This window comes from Bos mutus, chromosome 2, assembly GCF_027580195.1.
Source record: "Bos mutus isolate GX-2022 chromosome 2, NWIPB_WYAK_1.1, whole genome shotgun sequence".
Classification (NCBI taxonomy): domain Eukaryota; kingdom Metazoa; phylum Chordata; class Mammalia; order Artiodactyla; family Bovidae; genus Bos; species Bos mutus.
The window spans coordinates 116713582-116725027 of NC_091618.1; the positions used below are offsets into that span (position 1 = coordinate 116713582).

The 11446-nt window shown below is 40.7% G+C and overlaps 1 protein-coding gene across 1 annotated transcript; it reads right to left on the reverse strand.

Moving 5' to 3' along the window:
- Positions 1-8065: 8065 nt before the first annotated feature.
- On the reverse strand, positions 8066-10910 carry LOC102282934 (intraflagellar transport protein 70A). The gene has a single exon (XM_005900800.2). The coding sequence runs from the start codon at positions 10684-10686 to the stop codon at positions 8692-8694; it is 1995 nt and encodes a 664-aa protein (XP_005900862.2). The 5' UTR covers positions 10687-10910; the 3' UTR covers positions 8066-8691.
- Between the last annotated feature and the right edge of the window lie 536 nt (positions 10911-11446).

An 11446-nucleotide genomic window follows, 5' to 3' on the forward strand; every position in this document is an offset into this window, starting at 1 on the left:
CAAGGCTATGGTTTTTCCAGTGGTCATGTATGGATGTGAGAGTTGGACTGTAAAGAAAGCTGCTGCTGCTGCTGCTGCTGCTAAGTCGCGTCAGTCGTGTCCGACTCTGTTCAACCCCATAGACGGCAGCCCAACAGGCTCCCCCGTCCCTGGGATTCTCCAAGCAAGAATACTGGAGTGGGTTGCCATTTCCTTCTCCAATGCGTGAAAGTGAAAAGTGAAAATGAAGTCGCTCAGTCGTATCCAACTCTTAGCGACCCCATGGACTGCAGCCTACCAGGCTCCTTTGTCCATGGGATTCTCCAGGCGAGAGTACTGGAGTGGGGTGCCATCGCCTTCTCTGACAGAAAGCTGAGTGCTGAAGAATTGATGCTTTTGAACTGTGGTGTTGAAGAAGACTCTTGAGAGTCCTTTGGACTGCAAGGAGATCCAACCAGTTCATCCTAGAGGAGACCAATCCTGGGTGTTCATTGGAAGGACTGATGTTGAAGCTGAAACTCCAGTACTTTGGCCACCTGATGGGAAGAGCTGACTCATTTGAAAAGACCCTGATGCTGGGAAAGATTTCGGGCAAGAGGAGAAGGGGACGACAGAGGAGATGGTTGGATGGCATCACTGACTCAATGGACATGAGTTTGAGTCAACTCCAGGAGTTGGTGATGGACAGGGAGGCATGGTGTGTTTATGGCATCACAAAGAGTCGGAATCAACTGAGCGACTGAACTGAACTCAACTAAAAGGCAATTAAAACCATTTATAAGATATTATAAATATTAAATATCATATTAAATAATCAGCAACAAGGGAAGTAGTAAAAGTCATGGCTCTGGAAAAAGGAATGCTTAACATTGATAGAGTCAGAATAATTTGGGGGAAAAAAAGTACCTAAGAAGTGGAATGAGGTTGAGTGGAAAGAGCACAGGAGTTGAGCCAGAAGCTCTGTGTTCTGATCCTGTTATGGCCTCTTATTTGTTCTTGGACAAGTCCTAGTAATATCCGTGAGCCTCAGATATTTTAGTTTTGATCTGCATTTCCATAATAATTAATGATGTTGAGCATTTTTTCATGTGCCTCCTGGCCATCTGTATGTTGTCTTCTTTGGAGAAATGTCTACTTATTTCTTCTGCCCATGTTCTGATTGGGTTGTTTGGTTTTTTGTTGTTGAGTTGTATGAGCTGTTTGCATATTTTGGAAATTAAGCCCTTATAGGTCCCATCATTTGCAAATACTTTCTCCCATTTCATTGGTTGTCTTTTCATTTGTTTATGGTTTCCTTTACTATAGAAACACATCTAACTTTGATTAGTTCCCATTTGTTCCTGTTATGATTTGATTCTTGAAACTTTAAAAAAAAAATTTACTTGTGTACACCGGGTCTTAGTTGCAGCATGCAGATCTTTTTTAGTCGCAGCGTGCAGAATCCTTAGTTGCAGCATGCAAACTCATAGTTGCGGCCTGTGGGATCTAGTTCCCTGACCAGGGATCAAACCTGGGCCCCCTGCATTGGGGGCTTGGTGTCTTAGCCACTGGACCACCAGGAAGTCCCACTTCCTGGAGCTTTGACTTTATAAAATAGGATGTAACCATCTCTTGTGATATATATATTGTATTTCTTGACTTAAAGATGAATTTAAATGTCTTAAATTTAAATGAATTTAAATAGTTCTCCAAAGTATATATTCTCCTTTCTGGTATATGAACTACATAAATTATAGGAGATGACTTTGGCAAATTTGGAATAACTGAGACCAAGAGGTTGAGTCTTCACAGAATAGGCTCTTACCATGTATAGCAGAGACAGAAATACTAACCAGCCAGTAATTTCCTGGAAAGTCTTGACAAGATCTTTAAGAGTCTTTGGATACTCTGTGGACAAAGTTTTTAGAGCAGTTGTCATGAGTGCTGGTGAAACCTTTTGTCATATGTCATTTATCTGAGGCATTTGCCTCTTGTACTAAAATAACTGGAAATAAAACAACAGCAACAAATGCTTGCTCACACAGCTTACTTGGGTCCTGATAGCACAGTGCAGCTTTAGCCATTTTGTAGTTTTTGAACTGAGGTACCAAGTCATTGATAAATGATGATTAATTTCACAAATATGTGCAAATTGCACTTTTGAGCAAGGACTTGGACTTAGTGTACATGTTCAACTGATAAGATTCACAGTCAAGTTATTGACTGACCCTACTTTAACATATGTTCATTTTTCATACTAGAAATATGCATAGAACTCTATTTTCTAATAGTTTTTCCCTATGAAGGCAATTCATTTTCTAATACGTACATATTTTGCTGTAGACAAGTGTTCAGTATGTGATAGATCAAACCTGGCCCAAATCCAAGGGAGTTGATTTAAACACCCAAAAGAACCTCAATTAATAGGGGGATTCAAGTACAAAGTAATCACCTCAAACTACCCCATACAGTCTCCAGCCAAGATAATATTTTAAAAAAGACATTATACCTAATATAAAGCAAAATGTTTAAAAAGACCACACTATACCTATAACTAATGAATTAATTACCTTATGGCTAATCCCCAGCTCTGTTTTTCAGTATAAAATGATTATGATACAGAAAAGCAAGTATGCTCTAGACTTAAGAGTAAAATTAATCCCCAGTGTTGTGGAACATTTTAAGTAGTAACAGTATTGTACATCTTCATAAGTCACTGTTGTTCTATTGAGATCAAATAAAGTTTTTTAAAAAAAGTATAGGAGTTCCTGCAAGTATTGTATACAAAGCTCACCATATTCTACAAATTCTACAGAGCCAGTGCTCTTAGTGATTCCTTTTAAAATTTTCCTCTGGCTTTACTAATTTAAGAATCACTTTTTATTGATAGGTTATTTCAATTTGCAAAAATGCATGGTTAAATTGTTCTAAAGTCATCTTGATAATCATAGTGCTAGCTTACCTGACGCATTGCTAAAACGTTGGTATGCATGTTTAATACCTGCTTATGGTTTCAACCACCAGCTGTCAGGAAATTACTCCCTTTTATAATTGACAAAAGGCAAAAAATAAAGGATAAAAAAGAAAAAGAAAAGAGGGTGTGTGGTAAGGGAGAGATATTTTTCATTTCTTGTCTTGTGATACATTTTATAGCAATAAACACTGCTACCTCCTAAATAGAGCCTTTCAAGGCAAAAAAAGAAGCCGCTCCAAAAGAAAGCTTTATAAACTGGAAATTCTCTTCCTGTTCTTTGTGGCTTTGTCCTTTTGAAAGTCTGCATGACCTCTCCTCGTATTAAAACAAGGGTGTGAGGACTGATGACTCGACTGAGTGAGTGAGTTACAGAAGTAGCTCTGGCATCTGTTACTTCCACTCTGTTATCCATTACTGCTGTTCTGTTAATGGCAGCAGACACTTGATTAACTACCGAGATTTGGACATGAAGGGGATCCAAGGTGGGCTGTAAAGTAAATCACAAAGCTAAAGCTCTGTTTCATCTTCACCTCAGTGTTCCTTTCTTTACAAATTTCTGGCAGACTGGCAGCTGGAGGCCTCACTTCAGGGGAATGAGAGACTATTTCAAGAATAACTGATTTTAAAAATACATACTATAATAACTTGTTAATAAAACTCCAGAAATATATATAATTTTTGGTATATCCTCTTAGAGAATAATTAAAAGCACATATCCCCTTCTCCAATAAATACACATCAGTAGATAAACTTAGAGAGATTGAGAAGTAATTTATAAATATTTACAAAATTCTTAATTTATGCACAACCATAGCAGAGAGCGAGGATTGCTTTATAATACATTTTCATAGCTAGAGCTATAACTAAATCTCCCAAGTGAAAAAAGACAAAAATCCAAATTTCTTAGTAGGTGTCAGAATGTTAATGCATCCAATGAGATAACAACAACAGTTACCTGAGGCGTTAATGTTTACTGTCGTAAGTAAAAATACCAAAAAACACTTGTTAATACACATAAATATTGTGTTTCCTGAGTGACTTATTAATATATATTCATGCCATAAAAAGAGGCAGCTTTCTTCTGTATGACTTACATAGAAGCAGATGTTGTAGCTGGAATTAACTGTGAAGAGTTACTTCAAATGACTGGGGCCTCAGTGGGTGAGTGAATTTCTTAAGACCTAAAACTTGACTGGGGAAAGTCTGAAACTCAATACCTTCGTCGTTTCATTATCAATTCAGTGCTCATTTCCTCCTACCTTGAACTCATTAGAGTCTCCACTCTTGATATTTGTTAGTATTCACAAGGAGGCACAATCGATTCTAAAAAATAAAAAATGGAATGTGAAGGGAAAGTTTGATTATGAAACTTAAGACCAATCAAGCAATCAAATTATGGAAGAAAAATGAAGTCATGAACCAAACTTCATACCTGAAAAAAAACAGTTCTTATTCATTTAGGACTTGTACTTCTCAAAGAACTTAGCCCAGGGTCCAAACTCAACATTGCTGAGATCCACAAAGTTGAAGGACTTAAAAAATAGAGTGAAGGCATTAAGTTTTAATAAGAATTGGTCTTACTGGACAGCACAGTCTATCCTGAGATACCACAATAAACCTATATTTATTTGCTGATTAAGAAATGGTCCAGGGACTTCGCTGGTGGTCTAGTGGTTAAGATTTTGCACTTCCACTGCGAGGGGCTTCGGTTGGATCCCGGGCGTGGGGGAACTAAGGTCCTGCATGCCACATTGCACTGCCAAAAGAAATGGTCCAGCCATGGACCATTATATACCGGTCACCAGAGTAATGCAAACACACCACTCCTAACAGTTCTTTGGCTCATGCCACAGCCTTTTCTATAGCCTAAAGTAGAAAAGAAATTGCTCTTTATGGTTACTTGCTTATATAAAGATGTCACTCTAGCAACTGTTGCTTGAGGCCAGTATCTGGTGACTATTACTGGCAGAGAGAATGCAAAAGTGATTTAGCTTATACTGCATGCTCCCTTTTTTAAAAAAGCTAATTTTGTTGCGCTGGGTCTTCATTGTTGCATCCAGGCTTTTTCTAGTTGCAGTGAGCAGGGGCTACTCTCCAGCTGTGGTGTGTGGGCTTCTCATTATTGGTGGCTTCTCTTGTTGCAGAGGATGGCTCTAGGCACACGGGCTTCAATAGTTGTGGCACACAGGCTCAGTAGCTGTGAAGTGAGGGCCCTAGGGTGCTCAGGCTCAGTGCTTGTGGCGCTTGGGCTCAGTAGTTGCAGCATGTGGGCTCTAGAGCACAGGTTCAGTAGCTGTGGTACACAGGCTTAGTTGCTCCACAGCATGTGGAAGCTTCCTGAACCAAGGATTGAACCCATATTCTCTGCATTGGCAGGTGGATTCCTATCCACTGTAAAACCTGGGAAGTCCTCCCTACTCTTAATAAGATGGAAAAGTCCATCAGATAATATTGTTATTATAATTCTAAGTGTACAAAGTTCAAATATAACAACTGCAAAGTTGTTGGGAAAGATTGAAGGCAGGAGAAGAAGGGAACAACAAAGGAAGAGATGGTTGATGGAATCACCGACTCAATGCACTTGAGTCTGAGCAAGCTCTGGGAGTTGGGGAAGGACAGGGAAGCCTGGCCTGCTGCAGTCCATGGGGTTGCAGAGTTGGACATGACTGAGTGAACAACAAAAAAGTTGTCAAGGAGAAATATAGATTTAAAAAATTTGTGAAATGGGGCTAATGAAGAATTAAATAGAAGCCATTGTCAGGCATTACTATATAATCCAACCTATAATCTCGTGTTGTTGTTGTTCAGTTGCTCAGTCATGTCCTGCTCTTTCTGACCCCATGGACTGCAGCACGCTATGTTTCCCTGTCCTTTACCAGCTCCCTGAGCCTGCTCAAATTCATGTCCATGGAGTTGGTGATGCCATCCAACCATCTCGTCCTGTCATTCCTTCTCCTGCCTTCAATCTTTCCCAACAACTTTGTAGCTGTTATATTTGAACTTTGTCCACTTAGAATTACAGATGTGAATGATTCTTACTAGTATGTTCAGTTCAGTTCAGTCACTGAGTCATATCCGACTCTTTGGGACCCCATGGACTGCAGCACATCAGGCTTCCCTGTCCTTCACCAACTCCCGGAGTTTGCTCAAACTCATGTCCATTGGGTTCGTGATGCCATCCAACCATCTCATCCCCTGTCATCCCCTTCTCCTCCTGCCTTCAATCGTTTCCAGCATCAGGGTCTTTTCCAGTGAGTCAGGTGGCCAAAGTATTGGAGTTTCAGCTTCAGCATCAGTCCTTCCAGTGAATATTTAGGAATTATTTCCTTTAGGATTGACTGGTTTGATCTCCTTAAAGTTCAAGGGACTCTTAAGAGCCTTCTCCAACACCACAGTTTAACAGTATCAACTATTCAGCACTCAGCCTTCTTTATGGTCCAACTCTCACATACATACATGACTACTGGAAAAACCATAGCTTTGACTATATGGACCTTTTGTTGACAAAGTAATGTCCCTGCTCTTTGATACGATGTTCAGGTTTGTTATAGCTTTTCTTCCAACGAGCAAGCGTCTTTTAATTTCATGGCTGCAGTCACCACCTGCAGTGATTTTTGGAGCCCAAGAAAATATAGTCTGTCATTGTTTCCATTGTTTCCCCATCTATTTGCCATGAAGTGATGGGACCAGATGCCATGATCTTAGTATTTGAATGTTGAGTTTCAAGCCAGCTTTTTCACTCTCCTCTTTCACCTTTATCAAGAGGCTCTTTAGTTCCTCTTCACTTTCTGCCATAAGTGTGGTGTCATCTGCATATCTGAGGTTATTGATATTTCTCCTGGCAATCTTGATTCCAGCTTGTGCTTCATCCAGTCCATCATTTCCCATGATGTACTCTGCCTATAAGTTAAATAAGCAAGGTGACAATATACAGCCTTGACGTACTCCTTTTCCAATTTTGAACCAGTCCATTGTCCCATGTCCGGATCTATCTGTTGCTTCTTGACCTGCATACAGGTTTCTCAGGAGGCAGGTAAGGTGGTCTGGTATTCCTATCTCTTTAAGAATTTTCCACTGGGGAGCCATAATCTCTTGAATCAAAGCTTCTAACTATCTGGATTCATATGTGACTGTATTATTTCCAATATTCACATTCTTCTTTCAGGAGTAGTTCAGTAACAGCAGGTATGCACATCATTTGTCCAAGTTAACATGCAACAGGAAAACTGAAACTGCCAAACACGTTCTTAACATGCTCCAGAAGCTTATTTGGAACTAGTAGGTTTGGAAAGGAGTCACTTCCTTGAGCAAGGAGACTGCATGCTATCTATACTTCGTAAGGAAATGGAAAATTTTCTACAGTGTACAACATATAAACTCATTTAATAATCCCTTCAGAATTTCCTTCCAAATATGGGGCCATAACCATCAGCTGGATAAATGGTACTAGCTCAGATAACAGACCAAATATGACATAATTTCAAGCCCATGCAGAATTCACAATGAGCCAAATTCTTAGACAGATATAGAATCTCAGTACCCAGAGATGTCATGCTACACAATTATTCTCAGCATGTTTCATCTGGGTACCATTAGTTTTTTTCCTCCCTGAAAATTAAAAAAAAAAATTATTATAGTAGGAATTCCTACCATTCATTGAGAGCTATTAGGTTGAATCATGGGAACTGCTGTTTTTGTAGGTTGAAAACTTTTAAAAGCAGCAATGGTTCAACCTAACGTTGTTGACTTTTTCTAAACCAGGTTAAGTGGCCACGCCAGTCACTTTATAAAGGGTGGAGGAAACAAATAATAAAGCTCTTGTAGCTTGTAGAAAATTAAATGTCATAAGGTTTCAGAATCCATTGATAACATTTTATGGTATGAGTAGAAGACTTTGATGGGGTGATTGGAATAGAGTATTTTTTTTTTTTTTTTGTAGAATATTTTTCTTTTTCCAAGAGGTTACAACATAAAAACAAAGTCCAGTATTAATGTGTCCTAAGTAGAAACAAGAATTAAAAACCAAGTTTTAAGGGTATCTTAGAACTTTATTAATAAGTGTTATTAATCAGTTAAAGAAAGGAGTAACATCATATATTCAAATTATTAACAAATGGACAAAAGAAAACCATGAAAATTTATCAGTTGTTTATTGTCTCCACACCACAGCACCATAGTTTTGATATGGTATAATTTCCTACTAAATCTTGCAGGTTAAAAAAAAAAATTGGAATATAAAGAATTTTTGTTAAAGAAAGCATTACAATTGTATTGGAAAATTCTGTCAAGACATACTAAAATCTATGCAAAACATATGCATTACAAATTAATGTTACTCAAAGATAAATTGTTGGAGTATAACATGAAATCAATCTCCAGATGTCCTACACATTAACTGAGTTCTGGACTTGACAGTGCTTGGTCCCTGGAGGATATAATCTTCTTGTGCAGGATTTTTTCAGCGTATAGCAAAACACAAAAGATACAAAGGAGAGATGTAGGCATTACAAATACTATTAGACACATTTCCTCATTCACTTTTGAATTTTTCATAAATCTTTCTAGGGTTCAAGTTCTTTTTATTATACTCCTTTTGTGATGTTTCTCAAAAGATACATCTAAATTATTTTCATTATAATTGTCAAGTGTACAAATTTCAATGTATAACAAATGTGAAAACGCCAAAGGACAAAGATAAGAGAGTTGCAAATATATAAAGTTATCAGAGCCATTTTGATAAAAGCCATCATTAGACATTACTACATATTCCAGTCTATAATCTCATAAATCAAAGCTTTCAACTCTCTGGATTCGTATGTGACTGTATTCTTTCCAGTATGCATTCTTTCTTCTTCCAGGGGTTGCTCAATAACAGCAGGTATGTTCCTCCCATAGAGTTCACAGTGTTCAAGAAACTGAACACATTCTTGAATGACACTGTCACGAAGTACAATCATGTGTTTTGACATGTTTTCTAATAATGACAGGAAGCATCTTTTGGCATAATACCACGTATCAGTTCCTAGTTTTTTATTATAAGGTTCCAAGCTTTTGATAACCCGGGAAATACCAAAGTCATAATTTCCTTTGGCACAATAAAGCGTCCCTATCACCAAATTCACAATGCAGAAATGGTAGATTTTCTTATCTGGGTCATCATAGGAGAGCTGCTCTTCCTCTTTTTCAATCTTCCTCATCAACTCCTCAGCTTCTTCATTTTGACTTGTCATAATATACGAAACACACAGGTTAGCCAGCACAATAGCACTGACTTTCAGGATGTTGTCATAATGCTTCTTGACTATGGGCTCATAAAAACCTATGGCTTCTTTGTATTTGTTTTCCTGCATGAACAGAACATGAGCCACATTCAGCTTCCACACATCATGGTCGTTACAAAATTCCACAGATTTACGGAAGATCTTTTCTACCATTGGGTAATTTTCAAGGTTCCAGTAGATTTTGGCCTGGGCCATCAACACAGGAATGTACTTCTCAAGGGTGTCGTCATATTCATTCTCTGCCTTTTTGATAGCTTCATCATCTTTATTGTGTCTTGCTTCCTGCACTTGTTTGGTCAGTCTCCTGAGCTGTTCAGTCAGCATCCCTGCTAGGCCATCAAGCTTAACGAAAGCCTCTTCAGGAGCTGTCTGGCAAGTGATCATGGCATCCAAGAAATCATAGAGATAAGGTGTGAGGAACTTGTAAGTCAAATGGGCATTCTCTGCCAGGACGTCTGCTGCCAGGTCAAAATACTCATATTTACAATAGAGCAGCAACAGGTTGCCAAAGGTCTCTGGGGGAAAGGGGATCTGCTGGAGCAAAAACTGTAGTTTTTCAAACCCTTCTGTGGGCCTGGCATCCATGTTCATTAGTGCCTGATTGTGCAGGGTCACGGGGTCTAACTCCTCCTCTGCTCTTGGTGGCATGTCAGTGAGTGTTTCCTGGGCCGCCTCATAGTTTCTCAGTTGGTATTCTATGGCAGCCTTGAGGTTGAAGGCTTCCACTAGAGCAGTCTGGTGAAGGACTAAGGTGTTGCCAACACTTCGAACATCAATGCCCTCAGTAGTCATGCCCACACCCAGCTCCGGGTGCTGGCGGATACCATGTTCAATAATCTCCACGATATGCTTTAGGGCGGATGCATACTGTCGACTGCTGAAATAGGCCAAAGCCAGGTTGTAGGAAAGATCAGGCCGGTAGCCCGAAGCCTGCAGGGCCGCAGAGAACTTGGAACACGCGGCTTCATAATGTCCCTCCTTGTAGAGCAAACAACCCAGATTGACCTGGCCATCCAGCTCGTTCTCGCCCCCGCTGTCTTCTCCTCCTTCACTCAGTAGCTGCTCCACCAGGCTCCTGGCCCCGGGCAGGTCGCCCTCGCTGTACTTGATCGCGGCTTGGAGACGGAGGACCCGGTTGTGGTAGGAGGGGTTGTCCAGGAGGAGGAAGGACACGCGGGTGGCCTCTGGGTAGAGGCAGGCCTTGTACAGGGCCTGGGCCTGGTACAGGCGGTACTGCTCCAGCTCCGGGTGCAGTTGGCGCAGCTGCTCATAGCACTCGGCAGCCAGCGCGAACTCCTGTAGGCGGTAGTAGCAATAGCCCAGCAGCGACAGCCCGGCGCGGCTTCTCGGGCTCCGCTGGAGCTCTCCGCCCAGCAGCTGCACGGCTTCGGCGTACCGGGCATCCCGGATGAGTCGGTAGACAACCGCGGTGAACTCCCCGTCGGGGATGGGCTCACCGCCCAGCCCCGCCATAACTGCCTCCGCGGCTGTGCATCCCAGTTACCAAGGCAACATGCCAACCGGAAACGGAAAACTGTTTTGTCCGGATATTACTTGGCAACGGGAAAACTGCGGAAGGAATATAAAAGAATCACTGAAGTGAATTTTTAAATTACTGTGTTAGTCCCCGAGAACTCCGGGCTGCGGAGGTCGTGAGTCAGGGAAGATAGACGAAAGGCCTCGGGGCAGTTCCGAAACGGAAACTCTACTTCCCGGCAGGCACTGGTCCGATCGCGCAGGCGTCTGGACGTGCAGCGCTGCATGCTGGGAGGCGTAGTCTCTGAAGGACGGACCCTCTTGCCTTCCATTAGTGTTGTTGATTAAAATTGCTGGCCGCCTTTTGTGTCACCTGTCTCTGGCTCGGGGAAGAAAGGTTTGCGATCTGAAGCCCCTTACGTTTTTAGCCTCATACACTTTGCAATATATACTCATGGTGTCGGTTAGTTTTTATAATTTAATGAGAAGGAAAACGTGGACTATATCTTCGGAATTCTTTTGGAATTAGAGTAGCTTCTCTTTTTAAGCTGCCTTGGCACACTTTCTAAGTAATATGCAGTAGATAATGATAATTCTTATTTTTGTCGTTTCCGCAAGTTAACGATGGGGAATGGTTTTGTGAATATTATCTGGTACTGGAAGACGTTTAATTTTAGATCCAGGTGTTCCCTCCGCCCTCCACAAAGAACAGTTATTATTGAGTAGATGTTAGTGTTTAATCTTGGCCATATCTATT